The 22,867-nt window shown below is 42.5% G+C and overlaps 1 protein-coding gene across 5 annotated transcripts in view; it reads left to right on the top strand.

The window, feature by feature from the left end:
* The window catches only part of TEAD1 (TEA domain transcription factor 1), a 345,319-nt gene that overhangs the window by 284,791 nt on the left and 37,661 nt on the right, over positions 1 to 22,867 (top strand). For all 5 annotated transcript variants that reach the window (XM_077287236.1, XM_077287235.1, XM_077287239.1 and 2 more), the window contains 4 exons: positions 36 to 170; positions 2,339 to 2,385; positions 7,097 to 7,158; positions 8,889 to 9,013. In XM_077287236.1, coding sequence (XP_077143351.1) covers positions 36 to 170; positions 2,339 to 2,385; positions 7,097 to 7,158; positions 8,889 to 9,013 — 369 coding nt within the window. The remainder of the gene's footprint in view (positions 1 to 35; positions 171 to 2,338; positions 2,386 to 7,096; positions 7,159 to 8,888; positions 9,014 to 22,867) is intronic.

Here is a 22,867-nt window from a genome sequence, read left to right as displayed (position 1 = left end):
AGTTCAATAACTGCATGCCAACTGTTATATTAAAGGATCAAACCGCCAAGGACAAAGCATTGCAACACATGGCAGCCATGTCCTCTGCTCAGATTGTGTCCGCCACCGCCATTCACAACAAGCTGGGACTACCAGGGATTCCTCGTCCAGCCTTTCCTGCTGCACCCGGGGTGAGTGTGTGTTCAAGGAGTACAGGCCGGTGGTCTGCATTATGTGGCCCTCCTGCATTTCTGCAAACCAGAGCTGCCTTCATGCCCTGATTGCCACAGGCTGCGAGCTATGGTTTTACAACTATGTGTAGATTCTCCCAGATTTCTATTGTAAAGCTTTAGTTTGGATATGTATAGAAAATATTAGCGAAGTGTTACAATAGATATGTACAGATAGTATGTAAATGTAAAATGCTTCTCCTTGGTTGTTATAATTCCTTATTACAATGTGAGTTAGACTTTATGGCCCAATCTTCTTTTTTTCTTCATCTCTTTAGGAGCCACAGTGTTTTGGTTTTCCCTCCTGTCAGTTTAGCTGTGGCATCATCAATGCAAAAAATAAATAAAAAATAAAATATATCCATTAACCTCATTTATTTTTTACGCTCATATTTTTATTTTGTCCCTCTAGGAGACTTAAACCAGTGAACGTTTGATCGCTTCTATAATGCTGTTCAACATGTGCTGGGATAAGGCGTTATCAGAGCATGCTTGTGTGTCTTTGGCATGCTCGAAAAATAAGTTCAAGTCCCCGTGCCTGCATGTCTTGCGAATGTTCGACAGCTGCAACACACGCAGGGATTTCCATTTTGTTAGGCAATCACTTCATGTTTTGCGACTAACAGCAGCGACACATATTTTTCGAGCACGCTGAAGACACTTGGTTAGCACACGAACATGCTTAGTGATGAGCATGTTGGCTCATCACTAATTACAACCTATTAATACACCAACGGGCAAATAATTACGCCATACATCTGGGTATGTTAGGCCCTCGGATGCCCAGGATTGCATTGTGGAAAGCCAATGGACTGGCAGAGCCCACTCATTTTGTCAAATATCAAAGATGCCATGATTGGCATAGACTGTGGTACTGAAGGGGATTATATGATCCTCGGAGACCAGTTCTATTGATCTGCATTTATTATTGCTCAGGAATCCAGAGTGATGAAATAGTCTTTTTTACGTATCCCGTTAACGGCTGTCATATATAGAGTACAGGGCAGCCTTAAAGGGGTTAACAAAAATATATTTGATTCTTAATTCACTGCAACCTGACGCCCCTCCCATCATTGGATTAGTATCAGCACATCAATGATCAGCTGAAAATATTCTATTTCTACTACAGAACTTCAATTTTCATTATTCAGATTTTCTAGTTGGTGTCACTTTGAGCCACTTCTATTTCTTGTTCAGCATGGGCAGCATCAAAGTTTATCACCTGCACAAGTTTTTACAAGTGGCATCTTTTCATCTTAAAGGGAACCTGTCACCCCGTTTTTTCCGTATGAGATAAAAATACCGTTAAATAGGGCCTGAGCTGTGCATTACCATAGTGTATTTTGTGTACCCTGATTCCTCACCTATGCTGCCAAAATACGTTACCAAAGTCGCCGTTTTCGCCTGTCAATCAGGCTGGTCTGGTCAAATGGGCGTAGTGACATCACTGTTTCTTCCCCCAGATCTTGCTTATTTTTCCGTTGGTGGCGTAGTGGTTTCCTGGAAAATGCCATTTTCCTGAAGCCGCGGGCAGCAGAGCGCTCCATCTGTGCACGCGCGGCCTCAGGAAGATGGCCGCCCCCACCGATCACCAGGGGAATAGCGCAGATCGCGCTCTTTTTCCTCACCTGTGCAGTGGATTCAGCAGTTGGGCATGTGCAAACCACTACGCCACCAACGGAAAAATAAGCAAGATCTGGGGGAAGAAACAGTGATGTCACCACGCTCATTTGACCAGACCAGCCTGATTGACAGGCGAAAACGGCGACTTTGGTAACGTATTTCGGCAGCATAGGTGGGGAATCAGGGTACACAAAATACACTATTGTAACGCACAGCTCAGGCCCTATTTAACGGTATTTTTATCTCATACGGAAAAAACGGGGTGACAGGTTCCCTTTAATGAATTTTCCTGCAGTCACCCTCGTGTTAGTGACCAACAGACTTAAAATACAAATATTTTTAAGTCTACATACCCTTACGTTTTAGCATTGGATGTCATCTAATGTTAAATACTGTTGAAAAAAATGTGCAACAGAGTGCAGATAACAATTTGTTACTTGAAAGGAAACACAATTCTAAATCTACTTGTCCTATCGTGTGACTTTTTCTTTTCTTTCCATTGACAGTACTGGCCAGGAATGCTTCAGACAGGGCAGCCAGGCTCTTCACAAGAGTAAGTCCGATGTTGCTGCTTGCAGAAAATGAACTTCACTGATAGAGAAAGGTCTCGCACACCACTGCTATCCTGTTTCGTGAATTTATCTTCACAGCTGCCCTTCTGCAAACATTTTCCGCATGAAAATTGACCTGCAGTACAGATTGTAAAATACACAGCATGTCAATTTCTGTTGCAAATTTTTACCTAGGATTTCCATCCTTCTGATGTAGAGGGCTGAAATCAGGGGTAAGTTTGCTGCAGATTTGAAAATAAAATCTTTACGTTTCTCAAGTGAGCCTTTGCTGCGGATTTCCAGTAAATATTTCTGACTTGTGTGGAAGTGTTTTTAATTTCTGCAACCATCTACTACTAATCTTAACTGTATGTTACAATTAAGTGATCTTTTTTTCATGCACAAATCGTCTTCTCTGTGTTCCACTTCTAAAGTTATCTCAATATGACAAACTGAAAGATGATAATATTAAATTTTTTCTGTGGATTTTTTGGGTGTCATGAAAAGTTACACAATCTTTCAACTGACTTTCTGTAATCATTCTACGCCACTTAAAGTGAACCGGTCAGCAGGATTGTGCACTGTAACCTACAGACAGTATCAGGATGGGCTGTTATACTGATTAAAATTATACCTGATGTGATGAAATCTGACTTGTCGTTGTTGTTGTTTAATCTTTTTTAACCCCTTAATCCCATATGACGTACTATCCCGTCGAGGTGGGGTGGGCTTTAATTCCCACCGACGGGATAGTACGTCATATGCGATCGGCCGCGCTCACGCAGCTGACATCCGGCACTATATGCCAGGAGCGGTCACGGACTGCCCCCGGCACATTAACCCCCGGCACACTGCGATCAAACATGATCGCAGTGTTCCGGCGGTATAGGGAAGCATCGCGCAGGGAGGGGGGCTCCCTGCGTGCTTCCCTGAGACCCCCGGAGCAACGCGATGTGATCGCGTTGCTCCGAGCGTCTCTTACCTCCTATCCCTGCAGGCCTCGGATCCAAAATGGCCGCGGGGCTGCATCCGGGTCCTGCAGGGAGTGGCTTACCAAGCGCCTAAAAAAAAATCCCTAAATAAAGAAAAAAATATATATATTATTCCCATAAATACATTTCTTTATCTCAATAAAAAAAACAATAAAAGTACACACATTTAGTATCGCCGCGTCTGTAACGACCCAACCTATAAAACTGTCCCACTAGTTAACCCCTTCAGTGAACACCGTAAGAAAAAAAAAACGAGGCAAAAAACAACGCTTGATCATACCGCCAAACAAAAACTGGAATAACACGCGATCAAAAAGACAGATATAAATAACCATGGTACCGCTGAAAACGTCATCTTGTCCCGCAAAAAAAGAGCTGCCATACAGCATCATCAGCAAAAAAATAAAAAAGTTATAGTCCTCAGAATAAAGCGATGCCAAAATAATTATTTTTTCTATAATATAGCTTTTATCGTATAAAAGCGCCAAAACATAAAAAAAGATATAAATGAGATATCGCTGTAATCGTACTGACCGGAAGACTAAAACTGCTTTATCAATTTTACCAAACGTGGAACGGTATAAACACCTCCCCCAAAAGAAATTCATGAATAGCTGGTTTTTGGTCATTCTGCCTCACAAAAATCGGAATAAAAAGCGATCAAAAACTGTCACATGTCCGAAAATGTTACCAATAAAAACGTAAACTCGTCCTGCAAAAAACAAGACCTCACATGATTCTGTGGACCAAAATATGGAAAAATTATAGGTCTCAAAATGTGGAGACGCAAAAACTTGTATGCTATAAAAAGCATCTTTTAGTGTGTGACAGCTGCCAATCATAAAAATCCGCTATAAAAACGCTATAAAAGTAAATCAAACTCCCCTTAGTTAGGGAAAAATGATAAAATTAAAAAAAAGTATTTATTTCCATTTTCCCATTAGGGTTAGGGTTGGGGCTAAAGTTAGGGTTGGGGCTAAAGTTAGGGTTAGGGTTTGGATTACATTTACGGTTGGGATTAGAGTTAGGGGTGTGTCAGGGTTAGGTGTGTGGTTAGGGTTACCGTTGGGATTAGGGTTAGGGGTGTGTTTGGATTAGGGTTTCAGGTAGAATTGGGGAGTTTCCACTGTTCAGGCACATCAGGGGCTCTCCAAACGCGACATGGCGTCCGATCTCAATTCCAGCCAATTCTGCGTTGAAGAAGTAAAACAGTGCTAAGGCTACGTTCACATTTGCGGTCAGCGCCGCAGCGTCGGGCGCCGCAGCAGCGCCGCATGCGTCATGCGCCCCTATATTTAACATGGGGGCGCATGGACATGCGTTGTGCTGCGTTTTGCGCCGCATGGCCGCAAGCGTTGGACGCAAGAAACGCATCAAGTTGCATTTTTTTTGCGTCCAACTTTCGGCCAAAAACGACGCATGCGGCGCAAAACGCAGCGTTTTAGCGTGCGTTTTGCCGCGTTTTTGTTTGCGTTGTGCGCTGCGGCGCCGACGCTGCGGCGCACAACGCAAATGTGAACGTAGCCTAACAAAAAAAAATTTTGGTTCCAAAATTGTGCTGATGTAAAGTAGACATGTGGGAAATGTTACTTATTAAGTATTTTGTGTGACATATCTCTGTGATTTAAGGGCATAAAAATTCATAGTTAGAAAATTGCTAAATTTTCGCCAAATTTCTGTGTTTTTTTTCACAAACGCAAGTTATATCGAAGAAATTTTACCACTGTCATGAAGTACATTATGTCACGAGAAAACAATGTCAGAATCGTAAAAATTGGCCCGGTCATTAACGTGCAAACCACCCTCGCGGCTTAAGGGGTTAAGTTTTCAGTTAATGATATGCTTGTGCTCTGGGGTGGCCTATGGCCGGCGCTTTATGTGGTGCTCTGCTTACATATGCATCTTTCAGTGACCTGCCCCCTATTTTACATACTGCTGCATAGAATTGTATCTGAATATGCTAGATGCTACTCCGCCGGCGCCATTTTGACAGAGGAAAAAAATAATTGGCTTCATCAAAATGGCGTCGGCGGCACCTGCGCTGTAGAATCTATCATGCTACGATAGCTGCTACCATGCATCTGGGGCCTTTCTTTTGCATCTGTTGGAATGCAATAGATGCTACTGCACAGGTGCGGCCGCCAGCGCCATTTTGATTAAAATCTTTTTTTTTTTTTTTTTTCCCCACACAATACTATGACTTAATCATAAATTAATATATGCATATTATTCATTGAGTCATGCTACAATGCAGGCGCAGCCGCCTGCGTGATGAATGTTGTTTTTTTTTTTCCCACACAATATTCTATGCAGTCTGTAAAATAGGGTCATAAGTCCATAAAGATGCATGGTAAGCAGAGCGCCACATAAAGCCCCGCCCCGAAGCACGAGAATCTCATTAACTGAAAACTGCAAATAAAGATTAAATAACAACCACAAGACGGATTTAATCAACCAAGGTATCAATGTAATCAGTATAACAGCGCCGACCTGACACTGTAGTTTTCTGAACACAAACCTGCTGACAGGTTCACTTCAAAGGGAATCTGTCACCCCAAAAATCGTATATGAGCTAAGGCCACCGGCATCAGGGGCTTATCTACAGCATTCTGTAATGCTGTAGATAAGCCCCCGATGTAACCTGAAAGGTAAGAAAAAGAAGTTATATTATACTCTCCCAGGGGGCGGTCCCGCTGCAGTCCGGTCCGATAGGCGTTGCGGTCCGGGGTCTCCCATCTTCATCAGATGACGTCCTCTTCTGGTCTTCACGCTGCGGGTCCGGCGCCCTGTTGAGGGCAGAGCAAAGTACTGCAGTGTGCAGGCGCCAGGAAAGGTCAGAGAGGCCCAGCACCTGCGCACTGCAGTACTTTGCTCTGCCTTCAACAAGGAAGACAAAGTACGCCTGTGCCGGAGCCGCGGCAGGAAGACAAGAAGAGGAGGACATCGTATGAAGATGGAAGGTGCCGGACCACGACGCCCATCGGACCGGACCGCAGCGGGGACCGCCCCTGGGTGAGTATGATATAACCTGTTTTTCTTACCTTTCAGGTTACATTGGGGGCTTATCTACAGCATTCCAGAATGCTGTAGATAAGCCCCTGATGCCGGTGGGCTTAGCTCATATACGATTTTTGGGGTGACAGATTCCCTTTAATGAATTAGGCATCTCTTATAACTTGCGTGTGCCTTTGCCAGAAATGTTTCTCTTAATAAGGGACTAGAGTACATGTCTGAAATAAATTACCCCAAAGTGACAGGTTCCCGTTAAGATCGTTGCACGCAGTCATTTAAAGTGAACCTTCATGGTTTCCAACCATTGGATGAGAAGGTGTGTTGATCATGTGATGCGCACATTGGTGCATGGCTCATTGCGGACAGATCTCAGAGCTCGGTCTTGTGACTGGCTTTGTCCCTGTGTTTCAGTCACAGGAGCGGGACTGATCTTTAGCCACTGTAGTAAAAAGTGAAGGTTCTCTTTAACAGAAAGCGGAGATCTTGAAAACTTCTAGAAATCCATAAAATATATAGGAATGTTGTGAATCTTAACAATTATAAATACAGTAAATTCCTATATCTTTACATTATACATATAGTATACAGAAAAATTGTATATTGTAAATATATAATTATAAAATGTCAGTTATCTTCTGAAACAAGAATATTTAATGACATCATTAGAAATATCTAAATTGATAGTAAACTGTTATTTATTTTTTATCAGCATCAAGCCATTTGTCCAGCAAACGTATCCCATCCAGCCAGCAGTTACAGCGCCTCTTACAGGTAACCTCTACACAGCACATCATTGTCAGCAGCTTCAGAATGGCTCCGCAATGTCAGGACACCCGTGTAATTTGTCAGAATGTGAGGAGCAGGGAATGATTCATATAGAGCAGATTGTTTTTAATCCCGCCGACTGTTAACAGGTCTTCTGTACCAAAGCGATTTCTTGACAAAATATTTTCCCTTTTGCGTGTAGTCATTTCAAGAAAAGCTTAAATTCCTCCTGCTTTTCTCCAGGGATGATAAGCACAGGTTTGTCTCCAAGAAAATGTAATTAGGCCGCTAGGGTAAAGCATTACGCTGAATGGAGAGCGATGCCTGGTGCTCTCTCCTCCTCTCAATGACTGGACAGTTTGACATCCAGGATAATGTAACTGTATTAGTGCAGTCCGGGCTGTAAGCAGAAGAGGAAAGTCTGCTCAGTAATGGCCGGTCCTTTGGCCTGTACATCATATCTGATTAGATTGTCACTGACCTGTAGTTACTCTTTATCGCACCTAAGTTTACTTCCAATGCTTCTAAGGCTGACGTCCCTTAAAAGCTGCAGAAGATTGCACAAGATACGATTTATATTTATCGAGATAACTGAGGAAAAAAATCAGCGTGCATCATGTAAAATAATACTACTCTAACTGTCCATGTTGTAACTATAGTTATCTATAAGTTCTATATTATGGATAAATGCAATACGGATCTGTAACATCGCAGTGTGCATGAAGCCTTAAAGTGCCCGCACATTCACTCGCTGGATTTCTATTCCTCCTTTAGGCTAGGTTCACACGTGGTGTTTTTGCAACATTTATTTTCTGCAGAAAAGACGCTGCGTTTTACTGTGCCAGCAAAAGCTATGATTTCAGAAATCTCATGCATACAGCTTTTTTTCCCCCCTGACTGAATTTGAGCACTGCAGCGTTTTTGAAAATCTTTGGTGTGTTTTGCAGCGTGTTTTTTCACTCAAGAAAAATCCACAGCATAAGACTATGTTCACATGTTGCTTTTTTTAATGCAAATCAAAACTTTTATTTACAGTACCAGCAAATGCGAAGATTTCAGACCTCTCATGCACATACTTGTTTTCTTTTTATCCTGACTGAATTGGAAAACTGCCAGTTAAGTCGCAGGTTTTTGCAGCATTTTTTTTCACTCATAGAAAGCAATGAGTCCAAAAACTAGTAGTGGACAATCCCTTTAAGCAGAGTACTCTGGCCAATAACAGATAATCTGCATCAGAAAAATGCAGCAAAACCTCCTTTTTGACATCTTAACTGTCGAGAGCAGGTTTTGCTGATTTAAAAAAAAAAAAAAAAAAACCCTCCAAAAATGCAACGTGTGAACATGGCTTAACAGATGTGCTCCATTTTTGGTGACTAAAACTAAATTTCTTAACGTGTTGTAGACAAAATCACACATGTAATCTGTGTAAAGAAACACTGCGATTTAATGTGTTTACATGCAGTGTTCATCCTGCCAAAGGTGAAAATTTTGGCTGCAAAAAAATGCAGCAAAAACACCACATGTGAACATACTTTATTCTCCAGGTACCTCCAGGCTAAATGTGGTTGTATGTGAATGAATGTTTTTAATGGCGAAAGGAAAGTGAAGTCGCAAAATTACTTTTCAATAAGAGACAAGTGAAAATGTCTCAACTTGTTGGGTCGTTCATTGACCCCAGTTTTTTCATGTTTACCGCTTATTCCTCTAATAACCACTGTATATATTGACTCTTGCAGCATTTGAGCCCACTGCCCCCCCTGCCTCATCAGTCCCTGCATGGCAGGGGCGCTCCATCGGCACAACGAAGCTTAGATTGGTGGAATTTTCTGCATTTCTAGAACAGCAGCGGGACCCGGATGCAGTAAGTACACCCCATGTGCCACCAGCCTGAGCAGTCTGATGTAGCACACCTTTGTTTTCCTATCAGGTTTATACTGCAAATTTCATTAATTGTAAGTCATGTATAAACTTTTCTGTGATGGTCTAAGTTATCCAGAATATTTTCTAACCCATAAATGAATTTTGCAGTAGGATGTTAGTCCGTTTGCACATACTATCTGCTTCATGTCCCTGTCCTTTTATATTGGGGTCATGCCGCCCATTTGACTCATTCTTCTTTTCTGAGAAGCTGGATTCCTGCGTGGGGAAAGCTGTGTGCAGGCACCTGTCTTTTTGGCAAGCTTGGCCAGCAGCTGCAGCGTGATCTAAGAGCTGTCTTTAGGTATGCTAGTGTAGATGGCATATAGAATGTCTCATTCCAGGAGCATTCCTGAGAGTCCTGTCCATCATCTGCTGACACGTCTCTTCTTGTCATCGCAATGTTTTTTGTGATATTGTTTTTTAATAGTCTGTTTCAAAAACTCATTCCAGTCAGCATGCTGAAATAGAAGTGTGGAGCAGACTAGAAAATGTGACTGTCCGGCCTGATCTGTAAAAGTAAAAAACAAAAAATAAGAATACAAACTCAACTAGAACGTTTTGCACAATTTATCCGGAATCCTGCTAGTTATAGATGTAAAGCATGACTGTGAACTTGCCTGGGAGGGTCTCGTATATCACAGCTTTATCTGAAGTTCTACCTTTTTAACCCCTTCATGACCCAGCCTATTTTGGCCTTAATGACCTTGCCATTTTTTGCAATTCTGACCAGTGTCCCTTTATGAGGTAATAACTCAGGAACGCTTCAACGGATCCTTGCGGTTCTGAGATTGTTTTTTCGTGACATATTGGGCTTCATGTTAGTGGTAAATTTAGGTCGATAATTTCTGAGTTTATTTGTGAAAAAAACGGAAATTTGGCAAAAATTTGAAAATTTTGCAATTTTCACATTTTGAATTTTTATTCTGTTAAACCAGAGAGTTATGTGACACAAAATAGTTATTAAATAACATTTCCCACATGTCTACTTTACATCAGCACAATTTTGGAAACAAATTTTTTTTTTGCTAGGAAGTTATAAGGGTTAAAATTTGACCAGTGATTTCTCATTTTTACAACAAAATTTACAAAACCATTTTTTTTAGGGACCACCTCACATTTGAAGTCAGTTTGAGGGTTCTATATGGCTGAAAATGCCCAAAAGTGACACCATTCTAAAAACTGCACCCCTCAAGGTGCTCAAAACCACATTCAAGAAGTTTATTAACCCTTCAGGTGTTTCACAGCAGCAGAAGCAACATGGAGGGGAAAAATTAACATTTAACTTTTTAGTCACAAAAATGATCTTTTCGCAACAATTTTTTTATTTTCCCAAGGGTAAAAGGAGAAACTGGACCACGAATGTTGTTGTCCAATTTGTCCTGAGTACGCTGATACCTCATATGTGGGGGTAAACCACTGTTTGGGCGCACGGCAGGGCTCGGAAGGGAAGGAGCGCCATTTGACTTTTTGAATGATAAATTGGCTCCAATCTTTAGCGGACACCATGTCGCGTTTGGAGAGCCCCCGTGTGCCTAAACATTGGAGCTCCCCCACAAGTGACCCCATTTTGGAAACTAGACCCCCCAAGAAACTAATCTAGAAGCATAGTGAGCACTTTAAACCCCCAGGTGCTTTACAAATTAATCCGTAAAAATGAAAAAGTACTTTTTTTTTCACACAAAATTTTTTTTAGCCTCAATTTTTTCATTTTCACATGGGCAACAGGATAAAATGGATCCTAAAATTTGTTGGGCAATTTCTTCTGAGTACGCCGATACCTCATATATGGGGGTAAACCACTGTTTGGGTGCACGGCAAGGCTCGGAAGGGAAGGCGCGCCATTTGACTTTTTGAATGGAAAATTAGCTCCAATCGTTAGTGGACACCATGTCGCGTTTGGAGAGCCCCAGTGTGCCTAAACATTGGAGCTCCCCCACAAGTGACCCCATTTTGGAAACTAGACCCCCCAAGGAACTAATCTAGATGCATAGTGAGCACTGAAAACCCCCAGGTGCTTCACAGAAGTTTATAACGCAGAGCCATGAAAATAAAAAATTATTTTGCTTTCCTCAAAAATGATTTTTAGCCCGGAGTTATTTATTTTCCCAAGGATAATAGGAGAAATTGGACCCCAAATGTTGTTGTCCAGTTTGTCCTGAGTACGATGATACCCCATATGTGGGGGTAAACCACTGTTTGGGCGCACGGCAGGGCTCGGAAGGGAAGGCACGCCATTTGGCTTTTTGAATGGGAAATTAGCTTCAATCATTAGCGGACACCATGTTGCGTTTGGAGAGCCCCTGTGTGCCTAAACATTGGAGCTCCTGCACAAGTGACCCCATTTTGGAAACTAGACCTCCCAAGGAACTAATCTAGATGTGTGGTGAGCACTTTGAACCCCCAAGTGCTTCACAGAAGTTTATAACGCAGAGCCATGAAAATAAAAAATTATTTTTCTTTCCTCAAAAATGATTTTTTAACCCACAATTTTTTATTTTCCCAAGGGTAACAGGAGAAATTGGACCCCAAAAGTTGTTGTGCAGTTTCTCCTGAGTACGCGGATACCCCATATGTGGGGGTAAACCACTGTTTTGGCACACGTTGGGGATCGGAAGGGAAGTAGTGACGTTTTGAAATGCAGACTTTAATGGAATGCTCTGCGGGCGTCACGTTGCGTTTGCAGAGCCCCTGATGTGCCTAAACAGTAGGAACTCCCCACAAGTGACCCCACTTTGGAAACTAGACCCCCAAGGGAACTTATCTAGATGTGTGGTGAGCACTTTGAACCCCCAAGTGCTTCACAGAAGTTTATAACGCAGAGCCGTGAAAATAATAAATGTGTTTTCTTTCCTCAAAAATATTTTTTTAGCCCAGAATTTTTTAATTTTCCCAAGGGTAACAGGAAAAATTTGACCCCAAAAGTTGTTGTCCAGTTTCTCCTGAGTACGCTGATACCCCATATGTGGGGGTAAACCACTGTTTGGGCACATGCCGGGGCTCGGAAGGGAAGTAGTGACATTTGAAATGCAGACTTTGATGGAATGGTCTTCGGGCATCACATTGCATTTGCAGAGCCCCTGATGTGCCTAAACAGTAGAAACACCCCATAAGTGACCCCATTTTGGAAACTAGACCCCCCAAAGAACTTATCTAGATGTGTGGTGAGCACGTTCAACCCCCAAGTGCTTCACAGAAGTTTACAACGCAGAGCCGTGAAAATAAAAAATAATTGTTCTTTCCTCAAAAATTATGTTTTAGCAAGTAATTTTTTATTTTTGCAAGTCTAACAGGAGAAATTGGACCCCAATAGTTGTTGCCCAGTTTGTCCTGAGTACGCTGGTATCCCATATGTGGGGGTAAACCACTGTTTGGGCGCACGTCGGGGCTTGGAAGGGAGGGCGCACCATTTGACTTTTTGAACGCAAGATTGGCTGGAATCAATGGTGGCGCCATGTTGCGTTTGGAGACCCCTGATGTGCCTAAACAGTGGAAACCCCTCAATTCTAACTTCAACACTAACCCCAACACACCCCTAACCCTAATCCCAACTGTAGCCATAACCCTAATCACAACCCTAACCCCAACACACCCCTAACCACAACCCTAACCCCAACACACCCGTAACCCTAAATCCAACCCTAATCCTAACCCTAATCCCAACCCTACCCACAACTGTAACCCCAACACAACCCTATCCTTAACCCTAACCACAAGCCTAATCTTAACCCTATTTCCAACCCTAGCCCTAATTCCAACCCTAAGGGTACCGTCTCACATAACGATTTACCAACGATCACGACCAGCGATACGACCTGACCATTGAAGTCTCAGTACATCAAATTAGTGCATCATTAGTGTATTCATTTGAATCAGGAGATAATCAATAGAATTACAGACACTGCGTAAAAGAAATATATAAATCATATAATAAAAATAAGGGGCCATACCCATATAGGTATAAATCAATATCCAGAGGAAGAAAATTTGTATACAGATAAATATAAGGCCAGTGGTATAAGGTCCATGCAGATTGGCTTATAATAAGTAACACCCAAATCTATCCAGTACTCATGTCAAATGTTTATTAATAGTGGAACCAGATTATTCAATAAAAGTGCAAATGCTATATCAAATATTAACCAATGAATAGTGTAGTTAGGTTACGAAGTAAAGTGCAAATGCTATATGAGGTTATATTTCACAAAGTAGTATCTGATAGACACTAACATGCTTAGTTAATGTAGTTAATGTAGTCTATATAACTCAATATTATGCCAAAGGCAGGGAGTTAAACTGTAGTCACGCCTCCAGAAGAAGCTAACGCGAAACGCGCGTCGGGGCAGAGGGACGCCGGGGTTATTGCAGCAGGCGAACAGTAAGGTAATATCCTTCCACTACCTCTAGTATATGCCATGTATTTTTGTGGGGTCTGATTTAGGACACTATATTATTAAGCTAGGTATCGTTGATAGAGGCAGCTTTCTATCCATGGACTCTCATATCATGGCATAGGTATTTTTCACTGCATATATACTGTATTCAGCCTGAGCCATCTTGCAATCTCCCATGGCAGTATAGTCCCTTTAACCCCTTCATGACCTTGCCGTTTTTTGCAATTCTGACCAGTGTCCCTTTATGAGGTAATAACTCAGGAACGCTTCAACGGATCCTAGCGATTCTGAGATTGTTTTTTCGTGACATATTGGGCTTCATGTTAGTGGTAAATTTAGGTCGATAATTTCTGAATTTATTTGTGAAAAAAACGGAAATTTGGCAAAAATTTTGAAAATTTCGCAATTTTCACATTTTTAATTTTTATTCTGTTAAACCAGAGAGTTATGTGACACAAAATAGTTAATAAATAACATTTCCCACATGTCTACTTTACATCAGCACAATTTTGGAAACACATTTTTTTTTTGCTAGGAAGTTATAAGGGTTAAAATTTGACCAGTGATTTCTCATTTTTACAACAAAATTTACAAAACCATTTTTTTTAGGGACCACCTCACATTTGAAGTCAGTTTGAGGGTTCTATATGGCTGAAAATACCCAAAAGTGACACCATTCTAAAAACTGCACCCCTCAAGGTGCTCAAAACCACATTCAAGAAGTTTATTAACCCTTCAGGTGTTTCACAGCAGCAGAAGCAACATGGAAGTAAAAAATGAACATTTAACTTTTTAGTCACAAAAATGATCTTTTAGCAACAATTTTTTATTTTCCCAAGGGTAAAAGGAGAAACTGGACCATGAACGTTGTTGTCCAATTTGTCCTGAGTACGCTGATACCTCATATGTGGGGGTAAACCACTGTTTGGGCGCACGGCAGGGCTCGGAAGGGAAGGAGCGCCATTTGACTTTTTGAATGAAAAATTGGCTCCAATCTTTAGCGGACACCATGTCGCGTTTGGAGAGCCCCCGTGTGCCTAAACATTGGAGCTCCCCCACAAGTGACCACATTTTGGAAACTAGACCCCCCAAGGAACTTATCTAGATGCATAGTGAGCACTTAAAACCCCCAGGTGCTTCACAAATTGATCCGTAAAAATGAAAAAGTACTTTTTTTTCACAAAAAAATTATTTTAGCCTCAATTTTTTCATTTTCACATGGGCAACAGGATAAAATGGATCCTAAAATTTGTTGGACAATTTCTTCTGAGTACACCAATACCTCACATGTGGGGGTAAACCACTGTTTGGGCACATGGTAAGGCTCGGAAGGGAAGGAGCGCCATTTGACTTTTTGAATGGAAAATTAGCTCCAATCGTTAGCGGACACCATGTCGCGTTTGGAGAGCCCCTGTGTGCCTAAACATTGGAGCTCCCCTACAAGTGACCCCATTTTGGAAACTAGACCCCCCAAGGAACTTATCTAGATGCATAGTGAGCACTTAAAACCCCCAGGTGCTTCACAGAAGTTTATAACGCAGAGCCATGAAAATAAAAAATAATTTTTCTTTTCTCAAAAATGATTTTTTTAGCCCACAATTTTTTATTTTCCCAAGGGTAACAGGAGAAATTGGACCCCAAAAGTTGTTGTCCAGTTTCTCCTGAGTACGCTGATACCCCATATGTGGGGGTAAACCACTGTTTTGGCACACGTCGGGGTTCGGAAGGGAAGTAGTGACGTTTTGAAATGCAGACTTTGATGGAATGCTCTGCGGGCATCAGGTTACGTTTGCAGAGCCCCTGATATGCCTAAACAGTAGAAACCCCCCACAAGTGACCCCATTTTGGAAACTAGACCCCCTAAGGAACTTATCTAGATGTGTGGTGAGCACGTTCAACCCCCAAGTGCTTCACAGAAGTTTACAACGCAGAGCCGTGAAAATAAAAAATCATTTTTCTTTCCTCAAAAAAGATGTTTTAGCAAGCAATTTTTTATTTTCACAAGGGTAACAGGAGAATTTGGACACCAATATTTGTTGCCCAGTTTGTTGTGAGTACGCTGATACCCCATATGTGGGGGTAAACCACTGTTTGGGCGCACTTCGGGGCTTGGAAGGGCGGGAGCACCATTTGACTTTTTGAACGCAAGATTGGCTGGAATCAATGGTGGCGCCATGTTGCGTTTGGAGACCCCTGATGTGCCTAAACAGTGGAAACCCCTCAATTCTAACTTCAACACTAACCCCAACACACCCCTAATCCTAATCCCAACTGTAGCCATAACCCTAATCACAACCCTAACCCCAACACACCCCTAACCACAACCCTAACCGCAACACAACCGTAACCCTAATTCCAACCCTAATCCTAACCCTAATCCCAACCGTAACCCTAATCCCAACCCTAACCACAACTGTAACCCCAACACACCCCTAACCCTATCCGTAACCCTAACCACAAGCCTAATCTTAACCCTATTTCAAACCCTAGCCCTAATTCCAACCCTAACTCTAATTCCAACCCTAACCCTAAGGCTATGTGCCCACGTTGCGGATTCGTGTGAGATTTTTCCACACGATTTTTGAAAAATCTGCAGGTAAAAGGCACTGCGTTTTGCCTGCGGATTTACAGCAGATTTCCAGTGTTTTTTTGTGCGGATTTCACCTGCAGATTCCTATTGAGGAACAGGTGTAAAACGCTGCGGAATCCGCACAAAGAATTGACATGCTGCGGAAAATACAATGCAGCGTTTCTGCACGGAATTTTCCGCACCATGGGCACAGCGGATTTGGTTTTCCTTAGGTGTACATGGTACTGTAAACCTGATGGAAAACTGCTTCGAATTCGCAGCAGCCAATCCGCTGCAGATCTGCGGCCAATCCGCTGCGGATCCGCGGCCAATCCGCTGCAGATCCGCGGCCGATCCGCTGCGGATCCGCGGCCGATCCGCTGCGGATCCGCGGCCGATCCGCTGCGGATCCGCTGCCGATCCGCAGCCGATCCGCTGCGGATCCGCGGCCGATCCGCTCTGTGTGCACATGCCATAACCCTACCCCTAACCCTAACCCTACCCGTAACCCTAACCCTACCCCTAACCCTACCCCTAGTTCTAACCCTAGTTCTAACCCTAACCCTAGTGGAAAAAGAAAAAAAAATATTTTCTTTATTTTATTATTGTCCCTACCTATGGGGGTGATAAAGGGGGGGGGTTTATTTATTATTTTTTTTATTTTGATCGCTGTGGTAGAAGCTACCACAGCGATCAAAATGTACTTGTAACGAATCTGCCAGCTGGCAGATTCGGCGGGCGCACTGAGCATGCGCCCGCCATCTTGGAAGATGGCGGCGCCCAGGGAGAAGACGGACCGACTTCGGGAGGATCGGTAAGTATGAGGGGGTGGTGGGGGGGTGGATCGGAGCACAGGGGGGGGGGATCGGAGGACGGGGGGAGCGGACAGGAGCACGGGGGAGCGAACAGGGGGACGGAGGGGGGTACCGGACAGAACAGAGGACTGGGGAGGAGATCGGGGGCGGTGGGGGGGGGCAGAACATGATTTCCAGCCATGGCAGATGCTATTGCAGCATCGGCCATGGCTGGATTGCAATATTTCACCATTTTCATAGGTGAAATATTGCAAATTGCTCTGATTGGCTGTTGCACTTTCAACAGCCAATCAGAGCGATCGTAGCCACGTGGGGGCAAAGCCACCCCCCCTAGGCTGAAGTACAACTCCCCCTCTCCCTGCAGATCGGGTAAAATAGGAATTAACCCTTTCACCCGATCTGCAGGGATGCGATCATTCCATGACGCCACATAGGCGTCATGGGTCGGGAAGGGGTTAATTGGATTGTGTACCTTTCTTACATGTAGTAATTTTATCCTATTTGTATTTTAGCATTATGTTCAATAAAATTTATTTCATATTAGTACCATAGTGGAGATCGCTTTATTGCATAGATCCCACTACATGTGGAAGTCTTGCTGGGTGGTACATATACCCTTCGTTTTGAAGGGATTTGTTTTTGTAAAAACATAGAGCAATTACGTGTGAATGCTTAGTTAATGTAGTCTATATAACTCAATATTATGCCAAAGGCAGGGAGTTAAACTGTAGTCCTAAATAGGAAAAAGCCTGAATCCTGCATCATATACTTCCTATGTAGATTGGTGTCTATCATTTATGATGTATGCCATTAAAGCAGAATACCATTTGCCTTATATTTACTGTATACACATTTTCGTCCTCTGGATATTGATATTTTCACCTCATGGTATCTACCGACTGTCCTGTTGGTTTACATAAGTATTCCGGTCCTCTTGAGTTGTGTGGATATTACATATATATGTTAAGAGTATACTTTTATATTTGGTTTTACCACACAACTGGATATAGTATTTAGCTCCCTTGTTGTATATTTTCATAAACTGCATAGAATGGTAGCACGTCTTTGGATGTGTGGGGTTTAGACATACAGAAAAATGTCAGTATCTGGATAAAAAAACAAGGGTGTTCCCATTCCTTGACCAGAAGCGGTGGTCTTGAAAGTGGTGGGGAATTAAAATAGAAGTATATCAGGAAGTTGCATCATTTTCCTTTACGTATTAACCCCTTAATGACGAAGCCAAATTTTACAATTCTGACCACTGTCATTTGATTAAGTTATAACTTTGGAACGCTTCAACGGATCCCACTGATTCTGAGATTTTTTCGGGACAAAAAAAAATTGGCAAAAAAGTTTGAAAATTTTGACACTTTCAAACTTTTAATTCTTATGCCCTTAAATCAGAGAGTCGTGTAGCACAAAATAGTTAATAACATTTCCCTCATGTCTACTTTACATCAGCACAATTTTGGAAACATATTTTTTTTTGTTAGGAAGTTATAAGGGTTAAAAGTTGACCAGCGATTTTATAATTGTTCTAACAAAATTTACAAAACCATTTTTTTTTTTTTTTAGGGACCACCTCACATTTGAAATCCGTTTGAGAGGTCTATATGACAGAAAAAAAACAAAACTGACACCATTCTAAAAATTACACTCTTCAAGGTGCTCAAAACCACATTCAAGAAGTTTATTAACCGTTCAGGTGCTTCACAGGAACTGAAACAATGTGGAAGGAAAAATGAACATTTAATTTTTTCACAAAAAATTTAATTTAGACCCAAACTTTATTTTCACAAGGGTTAGAGGAGAAAATGGACCTCAAAATTTGTTGTGCAATTTCTCCTGAATACACCTATACATTATTTGTGGGGGAAATCTACTATTTGCACAGCAGGGCTCGGAAGGGAAGAAGCGCCATTTGACTTTTTCAATGTAAAATTTGCTGGAATATTTAGGGGACGCCATGTTGTGTTTGGAGAGCCCCTGATGTGCCTAAACAGTGGAAACCCCCCACAAGTGACTCCATTTTGGAAGTCACACCCCTCATGGATTTTATCCTGGGGTATAGTGAGCAGTGTTAACACAGGTACGCCACAGAATTTGATAACATTAGGTTATCATACTGAATATGTCGTCATTAGTGTTGAGCGCAAGTGCTTGCCGCTCCAGTTTCCATCGGGTGCTCTGCTAGGCACCAAATATCGCAGTTGCCTGCTCCGCATGTTTTGTAGCTGCTAGATATAAAAAAAAAACAAACATGCAGTGATCCCCCGATACTCCCTGCATACCAGAGCACCCGATGCAAACTCAAGTAGCGAGCACTTGCGCTCAAAACTGGCCATCACATTGTAATTTTTTTTTCCATTTTTGAAAAAAACAATTCTAACCCTAACATAGGCCTAACTCCAACATAGACCTAAGCCCAACTGCAAAGAAAGGAGAAAAAAAATATTTTATCACTCTTATCTAACTAAGGGGGTGGCAAAGGAGGGTTTGATTTACAGTTTTGTTTTTTTTATTTTGATCTGTGATTGGGTCTATCACAGTGGTCAAAAGTAACCAATAGGAAAAATGTCCTTTTGTTGCCAGGCATCGGCCGGCAGATACCTACAGGTGCACTGCGCATGCGCCCGACGTTTTTTTCCCAAGAAGATTACGCTGGGCGGGGGATTGATCAGGAGAGACCGAGGGATGGCAGAGGTACCGGGTGGTCTTGGGGAGGGGGGCATCATTTCTCTCTCCTCTGACATGTGGTATATTATGTCGAAGAGAGACAAATCATTGAAACAACCACCACACTTTTTTTTTTTTTTTTTTCTTGTGATCAGTTATTCATTGAACAATGGTGATCACGTGATCGGACACCAGAAAATCCGGCCCTGATCATGTTCTCTGGGGTCTCCGGTAGCCGAGACCACAGAGAACATGATCACGCTAAAGGGTTAAAGGAATTGTCCTGGACTTGTAAATATATAACCTATCCTTAGGGAAGAATCAGATTGCCATATAAGTCTGATGAGGATTGCAACGCAATGCTTGGACTGGCCTTCCTCGCTCCTGCCCAGAGTGTGACTGCATGTATTTCTATGCAGCAGTTGATCTCTGGAGACATGATGGCCAGTCCAGGCATTGCGTTGTGATCCTCGTGAGAGTTATACGGCGGTCTCACTCTTCCCTTATGTCAGATCAGCTGATAGTGCACAGTCAGATGCAACAGGAGCTTCAGAGTACAGAGCCAGAACAGCATGGCTCCAGACACTGTTATAGCTGGCTGTGGGTATTGCACCTCAGTTCATTTTGATGTAAATAGGAACTAAGCCGCAGCACCCAAAACTGACATTACACAATGTACAGAGCCAAAAGAGCACAGATACAGTACATACTCTGTGTAGTGGCCATTTTGGGTACTGCAGCTCTGTTTTTCTTCATTTACAGCGTGAGCTGCAGTTTGTCGGTGAGTGTGCCAGTTGTCAGACCTCCAACAGTCTGACTAATTTTGATGACCAATGCAAAGATAGGTCATCAAGAAGTCCTGGACTTCCATTTTAAAGGGTACAATCTCTTATGCAGCCTACCATGTTTCCTGTCTTCCAGTCTAGAAAAACCATATAGCGCTAAAAATGTATCTTTCAAAAAGGCCGTCTTTCTTCACCATTTTTAAAGAGACTGAGTCATCTGCAAGTTAGTCCTACTTTTAAGATTTGCCTAAAATCTGAAAACCGCCTCCTCCCGTTCATGAGTTGGTATTATTTCTTTTAATAATTGTCCTATTTTTAGATGCATTTTACAAATCCTCTTTAAATGCTTGCATAGAATGTAGTGTTTTTTTCCTTAGCCAGGAAAGTTTACCTCTGCACTAGCTGGGGAAAGGTAGGGCGTACAGGTCCCGTAGCATATGACTATAGTTGGGCATACAATTAAAATAGCTGTCGGCCATGTTGACAGACTCCCAGCGCACAACCCTTGAGATGCCTATCACACTAACAGAGATACGCTCCGCTATTAAAACAATGGCAAATTATAAATCACCAGGACCGGATGGTTTACCTGTAGAATATTATAAATTGCTCTCTCCTGATATAGATCCCCTCCTCAAGGACCTACTCAACTATTATTTGGAGGGGGGCGCATCCCCAACCTCTTTTAACTCTGCATTAACTTCCCTAATTTTAAAACCGGGTAGAAGCCCAACACAGATAACATCATACAGACCCATATCCTTGTTAAATCTGGATTATAAACTGCTGGCAAAGATTATGGCTAACAGAATACAGATGTTTCTCCCTGAGATTCTATCACCGAACCAATATGGTTTCACCCGAGATAGACACTCGACCATTGCTGTCCGCACGGCAATTGCGGCCACCATAGTGTCAGCTAGAAACAAGAACTCTTCTAACATCTTGCTTACTCTGGACGCGGAGGCTGCGTTTGATAGTGTAGAGTGGCATTGGATACATGCGGTGCTAGAGAGACAGGGATTCGGTGAGAGATTTGCGGCATTGATCAGACTATTATATAATTCACCTAAGTCCAAAATTATAGTTAATCAACAACTAACAGAGGGGGTGGAGTTGACCAGAGGCACTCGTCAGGGCTGCCCACTTTCCCCCATTCTATTTAACCTTGCCCTTGATCCTCTTATACGTGCTTTAGAGGCCCTGCCATTGTTTAGAGGGATACGGGTAGGGAGACTTGGCCTGAAGCTCACAGCATTTGCAGATGACATCTTGCTCTATATTGCCAACCCCGAGGAGGCCCTCCCTGAAATTATAGCCCTTATGGATAAACTGGGGGCCATGTCTGGATACTCTATTAATCCAACTAAATCCAAGGCACTTAACCTACGCGCTTCGCGCAAACCACCATGGGCGGGGCTGTATACCTTTGAATGGTGCAAAGAGGCATTGCCCTACTTGGGGGTACATATAACTAAAAACCCTCATGATCTCCAGAGAAGTAATCTTTTTCCTCTTATGCAAAAAATTAAAAAGGAACTAGAAGGATGGCAACATTTAACCCTTTCATATTTGGGTCGGGCATATTTGTTAAAAATGATTGCTATCCCACAGATATTATATTTTATACAATCCCTTCCAGTATTGCTTTCCCCTAGTGAATTGCGGGTAATAAATGGTATGTTCCGCACTTTCATCTGGGGAAAGAAGCATCATGCTATCAGCATGGCCATATTGGAACAGCGCCCATCGAATGGAGGCATCAACTTTCCAAATTTAGAAAATTACAACCTGGCAGCGCTGCTTCGCTATCTTAAAGACTGGATTCATGATACTTCCATATTCACTAACACCCAAGTAGACCAGAATCTGATACCCCATACCAACTTATTATATCTCCTACATACACATAAAGAACTGTTACCTTCCTCAGTGACGGATAATCCTTTGTTAATGGTGATGTGGAAGGTATGGCATAAGTTACGCCATAGATTTTCTCTTAATGCACATTCTTCACTTTTTTTACCAATATTTGGGAATCGAGATGTCGGGTTGAGACTGGGGATGGAGGGCTTAGGCGCTAGGTATCGGGCTGTGACAGTGGGCTGCATATTGGACTCTTCGACACGCAGACCACACTCATGGACATTCACTCGGAGATACCTTCCCTTGACAATGGGGTGTCTCGCGAATTGTGCAATCTTGGAGGTCTATGCTACAAGGGTGGGAGAGCGGTTATCGGATATAGATTGGGAAAACCCATTTGACACCATGTTACGAAATAGGTCTTCACTATTCCACTCTACTTCCAGATTCTATCTCTTTTTGAGAGAGGAGATGGACTACACTAAACGAAAAGCAGGCCTTCCAAGATGGCTCGCTCGTTTCCCAGCCTTAACCCCAGAACATATCCTTAAGGCAATGTTTTATGCTTGGAAGGCTTTACCGGCCTCTTCTTATAGGGAAATGTTGCTTAGATTGTACCATGGCACATATGTATCCCCACATCGTTCGTTTCTCATGGGCCTATCTCAATCGGCTAATTGTCTGAAGTGTGCA

This window comes from Ranitomeya variabilis, chromosome 2 (assembly GCF_051348905.1).
Source record: "Ranitomeya variabilis isolate aRanVar5 chromosome 2, aRanVar5.hap1, whole genome shotgun sequence".
Taxonomy (NCBI): Eukaryota; Metazoa; Chordata; class Amphibia; order Anura; family Dendrobatidae; genus Ranitomeya; species Ranitomeya variabilis.
The sequence above is the reverse complement of the archived record's forward strand: the minus strand, read 5'-3'. Positions and strand labels throughout refer to the sequence as shown.